The sequence below is a fragment of the Lycium barbarum genome, chromosome 10 (assembly GCF_019175385.1).
Source record: "Lycium barbarum isolate Lr01 chromosome 10, ASM1917538v2, whole genome shotgun sequence".
Lineage (NCBI taxonomy): Eukaryota > Viridiplantae > Streptophyta > Magnoliopsida > Solanales > Solanaceae > Lycium > Lycium barbarum.
This window is the reverse complement of record NC_083346.1, coordinates 4,950,254-4,970,555: the sequence shown is the minus strand read 5'-3', so window position 1 is coordinate 4,970,555 and position 20,302 is coordinate 4,950,254. Positions and strand designations below refer to the sequence as shown.

General features: G+C 34.4%; 2 protein-coding genes across 2 annotated transcripts; both read right to left on the bottom strand.

Annotated features, from left to right (window-relative positions):
* Positions 1–37: 37 nt before the first annotated feature.
* Positions 38–3,479, bottom strand: LOC132614155 (nicotinamidase 1). The gene is made up of 5 exons (XM_060328535.1): positions 3,136–3,479; positions 1,353–1,536; positions 1,141–1,274; positions 832–1,017; positions 38–440 (listed from the first exon to the last, which is right to left on the bottom strand). The coding sequence occupies exons 1-5, from the start codon at positions 3,277–3,279 to the stop codon at positions 345–347; spliced, it is 744 nt and encodes a 247-aa protein (XP_060184518.1). The 5' UTR covers positions 3,280–3,479; the 3' UTR covers positions 38–344.
* Positions 3,480–5,378: 1,899 nt separating this feature from the next.
* LOC132613715 (protein ecdysoneless homolog) lies at positions 5,379–10,118 on the bottom strand. Its single transcript, XM_060327907.1, has 5 exons — positions 8,861–10,118; positions 7,529–7,849; positions 6,689–6,822; positions 6,232–6,398; positions 5,379–6,035 (listed from the first exon to the last, which is right to left on the bottom strand). Exons 1-5 carry the CDS (start codon positions 10,024–10,026, stop codon positions 5,856–5,858), a joined length of 1,968 nt encoding a protein of 655 aa, XP_060183890.1. The 5' UTR covers positions 10,027–10,118; the 3' UTR covers positions 5,379–5,855.
* Positions 10,119–20,302: the final 10,184 nt, after the last annotated feature.

The window sequence follows — 20,302 nt, the reverse complement described above, 5'->3', positions numbered from 1 at the left end:
CAGTAGCCCTTCATAGCAACAGTAAATCTAGCCAATATGCAGGCCAATTTTACAAGATGTACTCTTATTCACTTGGTAGTTGATTACATAAACTGAAAATATTTCCCCATCATGATTCTGAAGGTGCTTCTTACAAAATATAGCGAAAATAATAGTAGATTTGAAACAAGAGAACTTAGTTGCACATCCCACTGAACAAGGAAAGTTGCCTATGGACACATTTATCTTTCTATACCTTAATATAGATTAAGCAAGCTAAGAAGCTCTTTGTAAAGTCAGAAAAAGCTATATAGCAGTTTCCTTCTGAAATGTGAAATATGGATCCAAATCTCATTGTTAAAAAGTTATATCTCCTTGGTCGTCGAGTCAAACGAGATTTCTGAAACTACTTTTGCTCCTCTTCCTTTGGCCATGTAAAGGCCTATGTGATGCATCAACTCCTACACAGCAAATATAGAAAGTGATGAGAAAGGTGAAACTGTCGATAGACAATATCTAATAGCCGCTAACACATGAAACAGAAACAAATTATTGCAGTTCGTCTTAGGTAAAAAAACTAATATTAAAAGGAAGTCTTAAAATAACCTTATATTGAGAAAGTGTTATGATAAGTTGAAAACAGCGACAGGAAAAATGGGGACACATATATTTACAACTTATGCAGAGCATTTCAGCAAATACACACAAACACTAAACAAAACATGTATTCTCAATTTCTAATGTGGAGACTATCCATCATCCATCAAATAACACATTTTTGTCCTTTGCTGGAAACATTTTCCACTATTTTCTTATCATTCTGCAACAGCACATGTATAGTTATCAGCTCACCTGTGGATGAGGTAAGGCGCCTTTTATATTTCTGGCAATCTCAACTGGAAGATCAAAAGAAGCGCAGCCACGGGAATATACAATCACATCTTCCAGAGGGGAGAGAAATCCACGGTTCCTTGCAGATAAGGTAGAACACACAAAATCAAGCATGCAAATGTCCGTGCATATCCCTACAACCAATATCTAAACCAACATATTCATACTCCCAACATCAGTAGCCAATCAGTGTTTGTTATAAGACCAAATCCAAGATAGAACAGAATGGAAACAGAATTTGATAAATTCATGACATATGGTAATACTTACAGCTTTAATCGCATTAGCTTTCACCCAATTTACAAAGACATTAGATCCATCTTTCTCAATCGATCCAAGGAACCCATCAATACAATCCTTGCATCGCACTGTCACATTTGGTTCATTTTCCAACCACTGCAGAGCTGCAAATGATGATAGAAGACCACATTGAGAAAAGTCACTTTTTGCCTGAAAGAAGAAAACATGAAGGGAAGACTAACCAGGAACCAACTTAGATTCATCTGTTCCAGCGATACAATGAGGAGGATGAGGTGGCTCAGGCACATCAGGATGATGAGAATCACGAAGAGCATAAATAGGCCATTTCTTCTCACAGAAAACTTTTGCCAGTTTAACCGACTCATCAACCATTGCTGAAATTTGTTTATCAGGTGCCACTGGAGCCTATAGCAAAGCAAATGGCACAAAATCATAATCAATAATATATAAAGAACAATAGGAGGAATTACCCCCCTACAGTCACCGAAATGATTGAAAAACAAACGTTGGAACCACATATGAATTGAAAGATAGATAGAGAAAAAGAGAGAACGAAACAAATCAAAGAAGATGACAGAGATTGAACGAAGCACCATAGCGGTGCTCCTATATAATGTGCAAAGTTCGAATACCACCCGAGATTTTCTTCACTTTGCGTCCTCACCCAAAGAAAGTACAGTGATCTAAGGAAAAACAAAGATGATTTTTCAAGCATCATCTATCATTGAGTTAGAAATAATCCAACATAAAAACGGCGATAGACCAGCTTAAGTACCAGCTCAAGTAATCTAGAAATCTAATAATAGCTTCGTCTCTAACCAATTTAACCACCACCCTTAAACCTGTCCAGTCCTTGGCCTAAAATATTCCTAACTTTACATGAGTTATACTTAACACACATTTACATTGGTGGATAGTGTATGTCTAATAACCAGAAGAACCGCTACAACGAAATTATTTTCCTAAAATAAAATAAGAATCAAAAACTTCCATGAACAAATAATTGAAGAACTACTATGAAGACTTTAAAGTATAACTCCTTAAACTTCCATTTCTGCTTTTACACTTCATATTTAACTTCTTACACATTAACACGAATACACACACACATCACAGAGACATCTATGCATATACACACTATATGCATATATGTGTAATGTGTACCCATGGATGCATGGGCGAATCTAGGATTTCTAGAAAAGAAGGAAAAAATGTATTAAGTGGTGCTTGATCCCTAGACCTCTAGGTATATAACTCAACCTTCAACCAAGTGCACCATTTAGCTTTGTTGTAGCATTTGTTCCAGCAGATAGTATTATACTAATTTTAGAAAATATATACATAAAATACCCAGTTTTACAGTGACACCATGTTGCTCCATTTTTTACACCTAAAATCGCCCCTGTATATGACATGTGGGGTCACGGGAACCAGTAGCTTATGGTTAGACTAAAAAAAAAAATATACTAAATGTCTATAAATATTTGATAATCAGGTCGTTTTAAGGAACATAAACTTTAAATCTTGAATCAGCCGCAGTCAGTTTACTATAACTCCATAAGTCAGTTTATGTTTTTCTTTTAATAGCTTGAATAAGTAAGTTTGTTTTAAAATCAATCTACACAATGAATTGATCCAATTATCCAAACAGAAGAGGACAGCTGGAACATACATATTCTTCTAAATTCGTATTTGTTTTTTGCTGTCCATTTCCTATAAAATCCAAATATATATATATATATATATATATATATATATATATATATGAATCGACGTCCACTATAACCCCTAGCCTTCCAAGCTAACGATGAGGATTCGATTCCCGCTATCCGCTCTATATCTATTTATTCTAAATATTTTAATCTATTCATTAAATCAAATTTAGTTTATTAGTATTAGTACATCATTTAATATACAATTCCAGAGGTCTATATATATATATATATATATATATTTGGAACCTTACAAAGTTAGATTAAAAGAATTGTAATAATAATAAATTACCAAATTGCCAGCGCCAACAGTACAAAAGCCATTAACGATATCAACGAGTACGAGACCAGTGTTAACATCACCGGAGAGAATCAACGGCTCATCTTCCTCCACCGGAATCTCGTTTTTCAGTAAATCAATCGCCACCGTTCCCATCACTTGCTTTATTTTTGTCTCTGTTTCAAAAAGTCTGGTTTTTTTTTTTTTTTTTTTTTGGTTTGGTTTCTCCTTCTTTACTCTTTCTTATTTGATGGGTAAGTGCTCAACTTGCTCAGTCAAAGTCATTAGTCCCAACAAAATTTAATTCAGTACACATAGGAGTAAAAAAAATACTAATAAAAATAAAATTTCATTGCGAGTAAGAAATAAGAAAAAATAAAAAAGAAGTATGGAGAAAAGACCAATTCACAAACGAAAAATTTGAAGTTAGGGTATGGATTTACTTTCTTGAGGAATGTGAATAAGAAAAGATTTACACACTTACACTTTTTTTTATTTTTGTGTAATATATTTACTCCCTCCGTCTCATAATAAGTATTATCTTAGCCAAAAAAATTATCTCATAATAAGTGTTATATTAAGAAATCAAGACATGAATAGGCTAATTTTTTCCAATTTACCCTTTAGTCAAAAAATAACAAGTTAAAGTAACATCTAAATGATAATTGGACAAGTAACATAGTAACTTAGTATTGTTGGATTCCCATGTCAAAAGATTACTACTTGTGCATGCTCTAATCAACTGAAAAAAATAATTTATTTTTATTATATAAAGATAATTTAGTAAATTTCACATTACATTATTAATTTCTTAATATGCGTGTTTTTAGACTTATTACGGGACTGAAGGGTATATTTCTGTATCATTGGTGATGTCAAGAGTCAGATTTTGTGCACCTTCATTATTTCAACTTATACTATTATACTAATTCTCACAACACGGTATTGAATAACTTTACCAATCAAAGTTTACGTAAATAAAAAATTGAGGGTTGTTGGTTTCTCTTGGGATTTGACATCAGTTAGTATTTTTTATTAAGCAGCATTTATCTAAAGTAGTATAAAACCAAACTAGATTGTACAGCATGTACTGTTTTGATCGACAGAGTTAATAATAAAGATATTAATTAAAAGGTATTTGAAGCAAATGATTTTGTTCTATGGAATATAACTCGTTTGTACGTAGATGAACAAATTAAAGAATTCCAAAAATTGTTTCTATGTAAAGTATTGAAAAGGGATTAAAGAATAATAATTTGTGATGAAGAACTTTACTTGTTTGGATTAGAAAAATTGTTGGAAAGTTAAAAGAAATATACTAGAGAAAAGACGAAAAGGGAGTCAAATTATTTTTCTCTTCTTAGTGTTGTAAAGATTACCTTAAAAAAAAAACAATGAAAAGACTTGTTCCAAATTGCAAACTTGTGAAGTGGTTCTCACTTCTCATGGCATCATCCGGTCGGTCACCTATTCTCTTATTGAAACTATTAGTTTGACTGGTCTAGATACATAACGTGCTTCCCTACTAAATACAACCAAAACCTCCGGTTAAAGATAGAAAAATTTGCAACAATCCTACAACGGTTCTAGCTAATTTTATATTTTCATTATCTTATTGCTAAAATAGCAACTACAACATACTCAATGTAATCCCACAAGTGAGATCTTAAAAGGGTGATGCGTACGCAGCCTTACCCCTACCTTGTGAAGGTAGAGAGACTATTTTTTATAGACCATTGGCTCAAGTAAAGCACATAAAAACCTTATGAAAAAGATTCAATAGTGAAGAAGCCCAGTAGAAAATAATGAAGAAAAAGTAGTAGTAACAACAAATAACACAATAACCGAAACAAACTCTTATTACTCTTTTAGCATGGCTTATTACTAAGTTGGACACGGATGAGCTCAGGGCGGATGCAGTAAGAGGCCAGGGTGTTCACCCGAACACCTTAGACAAAAAATTACAATGTATATTTAGAGTAAATTTTCTATGTTCATGTATATATATTAACTTTTGAACACCCTGAACATATATTACAGTGTATATTTAAGTCTAGTTATTTTTCCTAACACCCTGAGCGAAAATCCTAAATCCGCCACTGGATGGATGAGCTAAAGCTGAGTTATTAAACTAATAAAATGGCGCCACAAGTTAAAACTACATGAACAATTGACATATTAAACATTACTTCGTACCCTTTTTTAGCAATTGAATAAAGTTTACAAACTACATAAACTATGGTAAATTCCGAGACTCACTTAAATACAACTAGATAGAATGCATCACCAAACTGAAATGGAGTACAGTCGCTTCACATTCTCAGCCAAAACAGGGGCATGTATTCCTCTATTTTTCACGTGTATGTAATGTAATTCTATTATGCTTGTCATGAGTATCATTCCTAAAAACAAGATTTCTAGATCGATACCGGAACATACTCCGATGCACAGAACAATATCACAATAGATAGGTAGCTTATAGGTAGCTCCTGGCTTGCCATTTATGGGAATAGGCCCATAGCATACTATATCGTGGACCATCTTTAACTTCAGCAACGCCAGTATCATCATCTCCATGGCAATCATAAACAAACAGAATACAGAACATCAACCTCTTCATTCAAAGTGTTTACACGTTCAGATCGAATACCACAACATGAAGTGCCATCAAAAGACTGCAAGTTTGCATGTGAAAAGGAAGTCGAGAAATAAGCTGCACGACAAAAATATGCTCATTTCCCTTTGCTAGCATCTGGTGGTAGCTGTAGACCCATAAGTCCGAGCAAGTTAGAGGCAGGTCCAGGAAGTCCTTCTTGAGAGGAAAAGGAATCGAGGAAGTTCTTTACAAGATTGAAGTCCACATCTACCGGAGTGAACTCCTCTTCCACGCTTTCTGTAGAATTAGACGTTCCCTGATACATAAATTTGTTCAATCAGAGATCTTAGCAATATTAGCTGTAAAACGAAATGCAATGTACGATGACAATTTCCACTTTTGGTCTTCTGTCTAACTTATAGGCAAGATTAAATAAATTATGTTGGATCCTTGAGCAAAAAAGTTCTCCAGGCAAGATCAGGAAACACATTTAATTGAAAGTGTAGACCAACCTCAGATTTCCTGACGTATTGTTCATTTGCACGGACAAAGGTATTACTTAGTGTGCTCCCTTTCAGTTCCTCATTCAGAGCGTCTGAATACGAATGCATGAACGCTGTGCGTTCCTCATCATTATCAACAGCTGGCTCAGCGATATCATCCTCATCTTCAGATTCATCTGTATGTCCAACAGATATCACTTTATCTTTTTTTTTTTTTTTTGGGGGCGGTGGGGTGTGGTGTGGGGGTGGGGGCGGGGGGTAAGAAGAAAATTGAAGCAAAAAGCAACCAAATTATGGTGGGAAAATTGAAAGATACGCCATAATAACATATCTACAACAAGGAACTTAATTTTTTTAGAAACAAGTGAGAAGTTATAATCTGCATGTAAAGTTAATAAATAACATTTGGCTATTGCTGCCAAAAAGATTGACTTCAAGAAATAAAGACAGAGAAAAGCTGACTCACCAAACTCCATATCCGAGGGTGACTCTTCTTCTATATCAACATCACTGCCAGTGTCTTCAGGGCCCTGACGTCCCACAAATGATTCCATATCTTTCATAAAGCGATCCACATCAAAGTCGACGTCCTTTACATTGCTGTAAGAGATAGAGGATAGGCCAAAATAAGTTACTGGAGGATGGACGCCTGTGCTTCTTTATTAAACAGTTTGACTGATTATAACCTTATTTATAAAGAGATACTGCTCCAAAAGAATATAGATACCACAGGATTAACCAAACTAGCCCTCCTTTGACTTTATATCTATTTGAAGGAACTTAATTTTTATGACCACAATTATACTTGCTTCATACAAAGAACTTAAGTTTGTGTTCACAAATATGACACCGACTCTCGCTTCATACAAGGAACTTAATTTTTATGACCACAAATATGACACTCTCTCTTGCTTCATAACTATCTGATCTAATTTTACCTTTGCACAACAGAATATGTATGAAGGGGAGCCTTGGCGTAACTGGTAAAGTTGCTGCCATGTGACCAGGAGGTCACGGGTTCGAGCCGTGGAAACAGCCTCTTGCAGAAATGCAAGGTAAGGCTGCGTACAATAGACCCTTGTGGTCCGGCCCTTCCCCGGACCCCGCGCATAGCGGGAGCTTAGTGCACCGGGCTGCCCTTTTTTACACCAGAATATGTACAAAAATAATCACTACAATCAGCAAGTTAACTCAAAATAGCGCAAACCAGATAACTATAAGATGTTCAATGTAACTCCCATCAGTAAAAATAAATAAAAGAAACCAAGCATATGCCACTCCACGTGTTGAGATATGAAGAACAAACCTGTCATCTGGAACCTCTGCACCTTCATAGCTGGCCACTTTCGTGACAAATGCTTGCATAGACTTTGATATATCTTTAAGATCAAAATTATCAGAACCATTGCTGGGCCCATCCTGCTCTTTTGCTTTCTGTTTCCTTTTTGAATTATAAAGTTCCATCTCCTTTTGCCTCTCTTGAAGAGCAGCATTTAGCTCATCCTCCCCACCATAAAGCCATGAATCATCATCAGATGGTGGTAGTTCCTGATCCTTAAAGTCATCGGCAGAGTCAGGAAGGGCAAGGATCTCATCTATTCTTCGCACTGGAGCACTTAGCATAGCACTAATTTTTTCAAAAGTTAGTTAGTAGCGGCATTTTTCAATAGTTGCTAGTAGCAGGTTAAGGAATGCTTATATGACACATAAAGGACATCTACAACAAGACTCATATAAATAGTAGTATCAGCATATTGAGCAAAAGAGGAGAAAATGGTGAATCAAGCAGAGAGAAAAAGTACCATTAAAGTAAACAATATGACCATGTCACTTGCATTACCATTTTAAATCTTTCCTTTTAGTAAGGCAAGAAGTAAATATTCAAAGACTAACAACTTCTCAGGGAGCTTCGGATCTTTACAAAATCCAGTTCCAGCTTTTTTTCTTTTTTGATAAATAAGGCAAAAGGTTTACAAAATCCAGTATCATTTATGTATACACAAATTCTGCTATGTAGACGCTTCAAATTTTCTTGCTGACGCCCAGGACACATAGGAAAGTAAACAACAATTTGAACTCATTATTGAAAATCCATGGACGGACGGTTGTATCATCAAATAAGAAGCATAAATCAAGAAATATAGCTACACAGATACACTCAGGAGACCTTTTAGCCTAGGACTCGTGATGCTGCAAAAGGTACCAGATAGATCCTGATAATGCAATGCCATATTTACCCGATATGCAGAAATTATCCTGATAATTTGAACATTTTATGAATTATTTTACCCAATCTGCAGATATCAGTGATGTTCTAATGATGTCACCAACATTTGTTTGTTACATTACAACAAGCCACTGTATACACCCTTCCCTCCGTTTCAATTTGTTTGTCTTACTTCCCTTTTAGTCTGTTCTAAAAAAGTATGTGCCTTTCCTTTTTTGGCAACTCTTTAATTCCAACTTTCCACATAGCATGTTTAAGACCACAATATTAAACAACACTTTGGTACATTCTACCTATCTTTAATTTAACACCACAAGATTCAATAGTCTTCTTTACTTTCTTAAACTACGTGCAACGTCAAAACCAAACACATTGAAACGGAGGGAGTACAATTTAACGATCAACAGATACCTTTCTCGTTCATGCAGTGAACTATTCTTGTAATACTCCTCAGCATTCTGCATCAATCTTTTATACTCCTTTGATCCGGGCAACAACCCTTCAAAATACCCACTCCTTTCTAAACTCCGCCTAAACGCGTCCCAACTACTCCCTTTTCCCTCAATCCCCTGCCTCTTTTTCAACTGATATATCATCTCGAAACCACAAGCAATCTTCATCCCTAACTCAGCTTCCATATAACCACTCACATCACTCCTATTTGGCATTACCGGATAACATTTCGGCGCGTTAAACGTTTGTTGCATTAACTGTGCATACATTGCTCTAGACATCCTAACCACCACCCTCACCAACTCCTCCCCCCTACCCCTACCCCCACCCCCACCCCCTAAAAACCTCTCCATCTTCGACGCGAACTTCATGGTATCGATATCCCTATCGTAAAACCCTTCAACCGCGATCGATATCAAACACGGCTCGTGCTTCAACACTTTCGCTACGCTCACCGGAACCCTAACCCTAACCCTATGCACATTCTTGTGGGCCCTATCGGGATACTCCCTCAACCTACTCTCTAACTGACGCTGCACCCTTTCAGGCGCAACGGTTTTATCAGCAGAATTACAAGGGCGGCTCAATAAAATTAGTGACTCGCGTACTGATGGAGCACGCGTATCGGGTATTAGTGAATTCGGGATAATGTGGAAGGAACCGGCCCGGATGAAGACCCGGTTTGTGGATGTTTCCGGGTTGACCCATTTGGGTAGATGAAAAGCGGTTTCGATTAGTAGAAATTCACCGTCAGTGTCGTTAACTTGAATAGAGAGGTTAGGGAAGTGTTTGGATGTTTGGAAAAGGAGGAACACGACGAACCATTCGTCTTCGAGGTTGTCTCCGTAGCGGAGATGACCGGAGAGGTGGGGTGGGGTGGTGGGGTTGGAGGGGGTGGTGGGGGTAGGGGTGAGGGTGAAGGGCTGGTGTTGCCAAATGTAATTGGAAGTGTAAGGGGAGAGAGTTTGGAGGATTTGGATGTGAAGTGATTGGAGTTGAGAAGTTACAGGGGTGGAAGTGGAGTTTAAGGAAAAGTCAGGGTAGATGGAGAAGAATACTGTGTCGTTTGAAGGAGGGGAGTTTGAGTGGGAGAAGATGTTGGTGAAAGGGTTTTGTTCTGCCATGTTTGGTTTGCTGGAAAGTTGATCGCAGGTGAAGTTTTTGGAACTTGGAAGAAGTTGGAAGATCGTCCCGCCTAATATTGGTTTTGTTAAGTTGCTTGGGTCGGTTAAGAAATGGGCTGGGTCGAGCACTTCCATTTTTTTGGGTGGATTCTGCTTCGAAGGCGCTGGTTTTTAATTTTGTCACTCAAGTTGTTGGTATTTAATTTTTGGCTTTCGCTTAAAAATATAGCAAAAAATATTTTGACGTTCTGAATTTGAATTCTCGCTCAGTTAAAAATAAAAATAAAAATTGCAAGAGACTTTTGCGAAACTTCTACCTTAATGCCTAACATTTGCCCGAATAGGCCTGATTTTGCTACGAAACGCTGCCTTGTGATACTTTTTTTTTTTACTGAGCCGGAGTTCGAACCCAGAACCTCATGGTATTAGGCGAAGGGAAAAAATTATAGACCACCCCTGAATATGGGAAATCGTGCAAATTGCCGAGCACTTTAGAGCTAATACGAGTGTTAGTTTCGCGAGGTAGCCACTTTTTACGGCACCATTTAAGACGCAGTTACTTCATCACTTTTTGTGCTTTCGTAGCTAGCTAGTTTTGGCAAACATCAAAAAGTTGATATGCTTCATTTCTTCTTCACTTCCTATCGGTTTCGGACGGAAAGAGAGAGATGAAATCCATAAGAGATCTAGCATTAGATAATCTTTCATTCAAAGTCATTTCAGTTATCGATTGACGTCAGGAATTCCTGGGCCTATGCAGACTCTTGGTGAGGCTGTTCCAAGTGTGTAGGCCCCACATGTTGCCCGTTTACCTTGTTGGTGGTCTTACGATTGCAATGGACGTAGAAGGAATTCTTCTTCTAATACATTGTTGTAATAATACTATTTTCTCCAATTCAAAAAGAGTGTCCAGTTAGCCTTTTTCTCTTGATTCGAAAAGAGTGTTCAATTATCAAATCAAGAAATAATTAATCTTATTTTTTTCAAATTTAGCCTTATTAACTGCTAATGACCAAATGCAATACATATTTAATTAAGGGCAATTTAGTCAAATTATCTTTTTATTTTTATTTTCAGGATTTAGTATTTTTTTAAAGGGTGTACAAATGACTATGTGGACACTCTTTTTGAATTAGATGGAGTAATATGTTTTAAATTTATAGCAATTAAAGTATAATAATTTGAAAAAATGGCTATTGAATTTCAATTTTCAAATCGATAAGTGAATTTAAATCAAGTGTATGTTGTTGGAAAAGTTTGAAAACTTCGGTTAATCACCATTGTTACAAGTTTGAAAAAGTGATACTAAATTTTGAATATGAAAAATGAGATTAAATTAAGTGGATGTTGTTGAAAGGAACTTGAAAACAAACAAGCTCACTATTAATGTAAGCTTGAAGATATGAGTCTTGAATTGTGAATATAAGAGTTGATTTAAATTAAGTGTTGTTGCTGAAAACACTTGAAAACATTGACGGGTATTAAAATTGGCAATACAAACATTATAAAACAATTTTCAGTTATATATGTTTGAAGTTTGACCTTGGCAAGTCATATTTTAGGCGCGATTGTCAGAAGTTTGATCTTGTCAAGTTAAACTTCAGACACATATATTAAAAGTTTGCTTGCACAATCAATATGCCTAATTTTATGTTCGGATTTTTACAATTTTAGTCTCATATACTTGATTTTTTTTTTTTCAAATGGCAACATTTACAAAATTTATAAACTTTGGCTATAAATTTATACTATGTAAGCATAACATACATCACCATTATATGAAATAAAATTGAACGTCTCATGGGTTCTCAAATTAGAAAAATTAAGTCTCATGCAAAAATGCAGATCGATACTCTAATTACAAGAAACATTCTTAAAAGAAATTTTACTACGATTGAAGGATCAAGAATGAATAAGATGTGGACATAGAGAATTGAATTCACACCTATTATCTTAAAAATATACTTCGTAGTTTTCTACTAATTCAAACTTTTTCCCAAATGACCTCCCATTTTTCTTCATAATAATTCCTCTTCATATGATCGTTGCTACCAAAGCACCTCCAATTTTGACCACCATCTTCATCTTGATAATCACAAATAACATAGTCATAAAACTTAACTCCACTGCTAATTATGCCTATCACATAAATAGGAAAACCAGCCAAAAATCCAAAAAGTGGATAAAATTGATAAACAAACCCAAAAATAATTGAAGAAATCAAGAACCATATAGCAAATCCCAACAAATTCTTCTCCAATGACTTATTTTTCTTTGGTAAAAGGCTTTTATATATAGACGATAGGTAGTTTGCCAAGAAGTAACTGAAGTATATGAATATGATGAAAGCTAAGAAAGAATACTGGTGGTTAGAATATGCTCTGTATATTATACCAATAAAATTGAATATAATCAAGAAGGTTTGAACACAAAGTAATGTTAAAGGTGTGAAGGTTGTCATTGGAGGAGGAGGGTTTTTTCTTCTTTTACGACTTCCATAGCAATGACGATTGCTCTTGATTGATGTATACATGAAGTTTGAAAATGTTAGAGAAAGAGACTTCAATTCGAAGACTAAACTTGTGGTGTAATTTATTTGTGTGTGTATGTGTGTGTGTGTGTTATCTTTATATATAGAGAGGTAACAAAGAATAATGGAACAAACTTTAGTGTCAATCACTTGAAAAAGACTTGAAGGGAGTCGTTGTGGGAATTTTCCTTGAACTCTCTTGGAATTTTCCTTGAACTCTCTTGGAAGATGTCTCATGGAAATGAACTACTTTCCACGATAGTAATAGGGTAAATAATTATATATATATATGCATATTTTAAGCATATTATCAATATATTTTGATATGTTATAGAAAGTATTTTTCATATTTTTAAGGTTAACAGTTAATATATGTAGAGAGAATTAGTTGCAGTTACCTTTTAGATGACCTGATAATGTAAGTGCATAAAACTTATACTCCGAAGCAAATAGTACCTGAGATAGCAAAACTTACAATATCATCCAATGTCTATATATTAAATGATTTAAAATTTTATAAACGAATAATGGATAGATTTTTTGCACTATCAATATAATTTAATTTATTAAAATATATTACCTATCATTAATCTTAAGTTACCAAACGATGCTATTAAATGGATCATTACATGTTATTACCTTTTAAATGACCAAATTATATAAATAGTTTACACCGTACCATATATAACTTATTCGTCTCAAATAAGTATATAATTGACGGACGTAAAAAACGGAGGTTTTGTCAATTAACTTTTTATTAAAGTCAATTCTCTTTTCCTCTATTTTCTCCCCCCTTTTTAAAAAAATAATAATTTACTGTCTATTTCATTGCATCATTTCTAATATTCCTTGTTATATAATAATATATGAGTTCTATATTGTAACATTTATAAATTAATTTATAACGGTTATAAACGACTCTATTATTGCTTAAGGTTTTCACTTAGATAATCAAATTCCTGTATGTAATACTAGGGATGATGGTCCGTGCAGCACGGGCCCAATACCGTAATATGTTTTAATCTTTTTTTATCTTATTATTATAAGTTCTTATAGATTTTTATGGGAATAAATTTTATCTAGAATAACTTAATCAAATATTGATTGATTTATTTTGCATATAAAAGAAGAACATATTATTACACGTTATTTAGTATTGCATTATATTTACCCTCTCACAAAGGTAGAATCTTATATGTATTTGATTTTTACATTAAGTTAACAAATACTTCCCCTAGTTCCTTTTTTTACTTGTCCTATATTACATGACATTTCTCTTATAAATAATTTATTAGTAATTTATTTCATTTGATTAATCTTATTAATTATGCTTTAAAAATCTAAGTTTGATTATTTGTATTTTATATAGTTATTTAATGATAAGGATAATATTAAAAAAACCTCTTAAATTGAAAAAATGAACAAGTAAAACGAATAATTTATTTTTAGCACAAAGGCCAAGTAAAAAGGAAGAGAGGGAGTATATGACATGTATTTATACATAGAATTTTAGTATTTAATAATAATAATAAATATAAATTATTACCTCATTAAATAACATGTTTACACGCTCTATATATAAACTTGGGTATTGATAAATATTTACCCATCACCATCTTCAAATGGAAAATATGTTGAGGAAATTAGAGACTAAGGGATCGTTTGGTAGGAGGATAAGTTATCTCATGTAGATAGGATTGGGTGGGATAAGATGAGATTATTAATCCCACTCTTTATGTGGGAGTACTAATCTCACCTTATCCCACCTTTTATCCCATCTACATGGTATTGGATGAGATATCAAAAAAGTTATTTCACCAACCAAACATAAGATTAATTCCAATCTCATTAGATTAATAATCCAACTCATCATATCTCTCCTACCAAACGACCCCTGAGGCCCAACTAACCACATGTGTTACGTGTCAATTTTTGAAAAGTTTAATGAGCTCCACCACATTCAATGACACTGCAATGTATGACATATTAATTTATTTTACTTTACTTTACTTTTACTACTATTAATTAATAAGCCAGAAAGAGAGGAGCTTCGGGTACATGTGAATTTACATGAAAATCCTAACATTTCAATTTATTCCATTTGGGTCACGGGGTATATTTTAGTAATTTCACATAGAGTAATTTAATTGGTTATAAAAAGTAAAGAGCTGCTAAATTGCCACACCAATTTGACTCAAATTTGGCTACACTTAGTAAAAATCACCATAAACTCTATTGTATAATTTTAAATTAAAATAAACTTTAAGAAGAAAAGATAAAAATGACATTAAATAAGTATAAATTATTAAATTTGATCTAAATAGTCATAAATTTATCCCATTTAGATCATTATGGCTAAAATAGTGTGGCAAAAAGATCTTATTGTAAAGAGTAGTTACTGCTGCTGCTGTACAAATTTTTGAATCTGTGGACTAATTTGTCCCTCAGGAATACAAAGACACCTTTCTGAAAACGTAGGATCAGGGGCGGATCAGGTGCACAAGTTAATTAAAGTTGTTGCTATGTTAGAGATAATTTGAGGTCAAAAGGGATGAACTCAAAAGGAATGTTTATTACTTTAGGATAGAATGATTAAATTAATCACAAACTGCTACTTAAGATTAAATTAATAAACATTGCTTATGAGTTCAACTTTTTAATGATATCATTATAATATCACTAATAATTATATTTTATATATTTCCTGGCACTTCAACATTTTTAGTGATATCATTATAATATCACTAATAATGATATATTTCCTGGCACTTCAACATTTTTTTATGCTCAATAAATTCTTAAGCTATACAAAGAACCAGACAAACTTTTCTTACTACTCATAAAATTTGTGAATGATTAACACAATGTTATGAAACAAAGTCGGTTGGTAAAACACAAGAGGTAGAGAATAATGAAGGATTGAGCTACTATAACATACTGTTTTTACATTCGTGCCTCTACTTTGGCTAAAACAATATAAAATTGGAGATAAATCGTTGAAATAAATAGTCATTGCACTAAAACAAATAAAGTGGGGATAAATTATGCATCGCATATTATAAAGAGACAAAAAAATATGAATTTCGAACAAATAAATTATTGTACATGATTATATCGCAAAAGGAATTCTTCTTTACGAAAATATACTTAATCTACACAATCAATGAAAGTCAATTTGGAGTAAGAAGTTAGTTACCATTTTATCTTAGAAATTTATCTTTGATTAGGGACATATAGGGATTAATGTGGATTCAATATTTGTTGGCTGAATTATGTATTTAAATTATAAAATTCATAAATAATACTCCCTCCGTCCCAATTTATGTGGCACCATTTGACTTGGCATGGAATTTAAGAAAGAAAAGAAGACTTTTGAAATGTGTGGTTCAAAACCAGCTTTATATAAATATGTAGTTGTAAATCATCTCATAAAGTTAAATTGTGAAAAGTGACATTCTTTTTGAGACATATTAAAAGAAAATAGTGTCACATAAATTGAGACAGAGGAAGTAGTATAATTTTCTTTATGTTGGGCCCGGGACCCCCACTAGTATGTAATATGTGTTATAAAACTAAATAATTGCAAAGAAGAAAAGCAAGCTTTAGAGAAAGGGGGGAAACTTTATATTTCACTTCTTGTTTTTTGGTGTGTCTAATACAAGAAAACACACTCCCATTTATATGAGGAAATAAGTGAACTTGGTGGCCACACATACTTGGTGCCCAAGTATTTGGTGGGCATCCAACTACATCCAACTTACAACACTCCCCCTTGGATGTCCATTAATTAGATGATGTGCCTCGTTAAAACCTTATTAGGAAAAACCCTGTGGGAAAAAAATCCTAATGAAGGAAAAAGAGTACACATATCTAGTAATACGCTTTAAAAGTTGCCTTATTAAAAACCTTACCAAGAAAACCCAATGGGACAAAACTTGGTTAAGGAAAAAAAGAGTACAACGCGTATTTCACTCCCCCTGACGAAGACCAAGATTCAGATGTCGGAGTTTTCGCATTCCAATCTTGAATATCTTCTCAAGAGTTGAAGTTGGCAAAGATTTGATGAACAAATCTGCAGGATTGTCACTTGAACGAATTTGTTGCACATCAATATCACCATTCTTTTGGAGATCATGTGTGAAGAATAACTTTGGTAAAATGTGCTTCGTTCTATCTCCTTTTATGAAACCTCCTTTTAATTGAGCTATGCATGCAGCATTATCTTCATATAATACTGTGGGTATTTTTGTATCACACTTCAAGCCACATCTTTCTCTGATGAAATGTATCACTGATCTCAACCACACACATTCTCTACTTGCTTCATGAATAGCGATTGTCTTAGCATGATTTGAAGAAGTAGCAACAACGGACTGCTTTGTAGATCGCCATGATATAACAGTACCTCCGCATGTAAACAGATAGCCTGTTTGAGATTGAGCTTTATGTGGATCAGATAAATAACTTGCATATGCATAACCAACAAGATCTGTACTACCTTTGTTAGTATAAAACAGACCCATATCGCTAGTTCCCTTCAGATATCGCAATATATGCTTAACTCCGTTCCAATGTCTTCGTGTAGGAAAAGAGCTATATCTTGCTAGCAAATTAACAGAGAGCACTATATCAGGTCTTGTAGTGTTAGCAAGATACATAAGTGCACCAATTGAACTATGATATGGTACTTCAGGACCAAGAAGCTTTTCATTTTCTTCCTGAGGTCGGAACGGATCTTTACTCACTTTAAGTGAGCGAACAACCATTGGAGTACTTAAAGGATGCGCATTGTCCATGTAAAGTCATTTTAAAACTTTTTCAGTATAAGCAGCTTGATAGATAAAGATCATGTCTGCTAAATATTCAACCTGCAAACCAAGACAAAGTTTTGTTTTTCCGAGATCTTTCATCTCAAATTCTTTCTTTAAATATTCAATCGCCTTTTGGAGCTCTTCTGGAGTTCCAATTAGGTTTATGTCATCAACATAAACAACAATTATAACAAACCCTGATTTTGTTTTCTTAATAAAAACACATGGACAAATGGAATCATTTACATAACCTTCATTTACCAAGTATTCACTGAGGCGATTGTACCACATGCGCCCTGATTGTTTTAGACCATACAATGATCTTTGTAATCTGATTGAATACATCTCCCGAGACTTTGAACTAATTGTTTCAGGCATTTTAAATCCTTCAGGAATTTTCATATAGATTTCATTATCAAGTGATCCACAAAGGTAAGCTGTAACTATATCCATCAGATGTGTTTCAAGGTTTTCATGTACAGCTAAACTGATGAGATATCGAAATGTTATGCCATCCATAATGAGTGAATATGTCTCTCCATAGTCGATACCGGGTCTTTGAGAGAATCCTTGTGCAACAAGGAGTGCCTTGTATCTCACAATCTCATTTCTCTCATTCCTTTTTCTCACAAAGATCCATTTGTGGCCAACTGGTTTTACACCATTAGGCGTTTGGACTACCGGTCCAAAAACCTCACGTTTGGCAAGTGCATTCAATTCTGATTGAATTGCCTCTTGCCATTTTGGCCAATCATGTCTTTCATCGACATTCTTCGATAGATTGAGGTTCTTGATCCTCAATATCTTTCATAATATTCAGTGTAACATTATATGCAAAAACATTATCCACCATAATCTTCGATCGATTCAAATCTATCCCATCACCAGAAGAACTCAATGATAGTTCTTTACTCACTTGAGTCTCGGGTTCCCTAATATCTTCAGGAATATCAATATTAATCATATTTTGAATATCTTCATGATATTCTTTCACAGTGTCATTCTGATCTTTTTTGTGTTTCTTTTTCTAGGATTTTTATCCTTAGAACCCAATGGCCTACCACGCTTCAGGCGTGTATGAGATTCAGAGGCTATGACACTAGTAGATTGTCCCTTTGGGACATCAATTCGGATAGGCACATTCTCTGCAGGGATATGTGACTTAGTTATCCTTTTCAAATCAGTAAATGCGTCTGGCATTTAATTTGCTATTTTTTGCAAGTGAATGATCTTCTGGATCTCCTGTTCACATATGGGGGCACGTGGATCAAAATGAGATAGTGATGAAACTTTCCACGCAATCTCTCTTTTGATTTCTTTTTCTCTCTCCCCCTAATTGTGGAAAATTTGTTTCATCAAATCGACAATCTGCAAATCAAGCAGTGAATAAATCTCCGGTCAATGGCTCAAGATAGCAAATAATAGAGGGTGATTCAAACCCAACAAATATTCCTAACCTTCTTTGGGGGCCCATCTTAGAGCGTTGTGGTGGTGCTACCGGCATATATACAGCACAACTAAAGATTCGGAGATGAGAAATATTTAGTTCATGACCAAATACTAATTGTGACAGGGAGTATTTATTATAATGAGACGGTCTGAGACGAATAAGAGATGCTGCATGTAAGATAGAATGACCCCAGACGATAGTGGGCAACCGTGTTTTCATAAGTAGTGGTCTTGCTATCAATTGTAGTTGTTTAATAAATGACTCAGCAAGGCCATTTTGGGTATAAACATGAGCTACAGGATGTTCAACTTTTATCCCAACTGACAAACAATAATCATCAAAAGATTGAGACGTAAATTCTCTGGCATTATCGAGGCGTATAACCTTAATGGGATAATCCGAAAACTGTGCCCTTAAGCGTATTATTTGTGTCAATAATTTCACAAACACCAGGTTGCGAAATGATAGGAGGCACACATAAGACCATCTTGAAGATGCGTCTATTATGACCATAAAATATCTGAATGACCCACAAGGTGGATGGATAGGTCCACATATATCCCCATGTATACGCTCTAGAAAGGCAGGGGATTCAATGTCAACTTTCATTGATGATGGCTTAGCTATCAATTTACCCTGATAATAAGCGGCACATGAAAATTCACCACTTTCAAGAATCTTCAGGTTCTTAAATGGATGCCCATTTGAATTTTCAATAATTCGTCTCCTCATTATTGATCCAGGGCGACCTATTCGGTCATGCCAAAGCACAAAAGTATTTGAATCATTAAACTTCTGGTTTACGATCGAGTGTGCTTCAATTGTACTAATTTCTGCATAATACAGATCAGAAGACAAAGTTGGTAATTTCTCCAAAACATATTTTTGGCCGGAAACATTCTTTGTAATGGCAAGATATTCATCATTTATTTTGTTTAATGTCTCAACGTGATATCCATTACGGCGGATATCTTTGAAACTTAACAAGTTTCTTGGGGATTTAGAAGAGAATAATGTATCTTCTATAACAAGTTTCGTCCCCTTAGGCAGAAATATAGCGGCTCTTCCGGAACTTTCAATTAACTTTGAATTGCCAGAAATTGTATTAATATTTTCCTTTTTCCTACGCAAGTGAGAAAAGTATTTCTTATCTTTGAATATAGCATGCGTTGTTCCACTATCAATCACACAAATATCTTCATGATTGGTCATAGATCCAAATAAAATTTGAGAAATTTCCATATATTCTTCAAAATAAAAGAATAGACAAAGTGAACATGAAAGTAGATATTATTATTAAACAAAGCATTACACAAACTTTATTTACATAACTATGGAAACATAACTATTATAGATAATAGTAACAACATGGATGAAATTATCTAAACTATTACATATCCATCACCGATCAGATGATCTATTTTTCCTTCAGGGAGTTCAAAGAAATCTGCCACATCTAGATGCATGGGCTCAACATTATCTTCA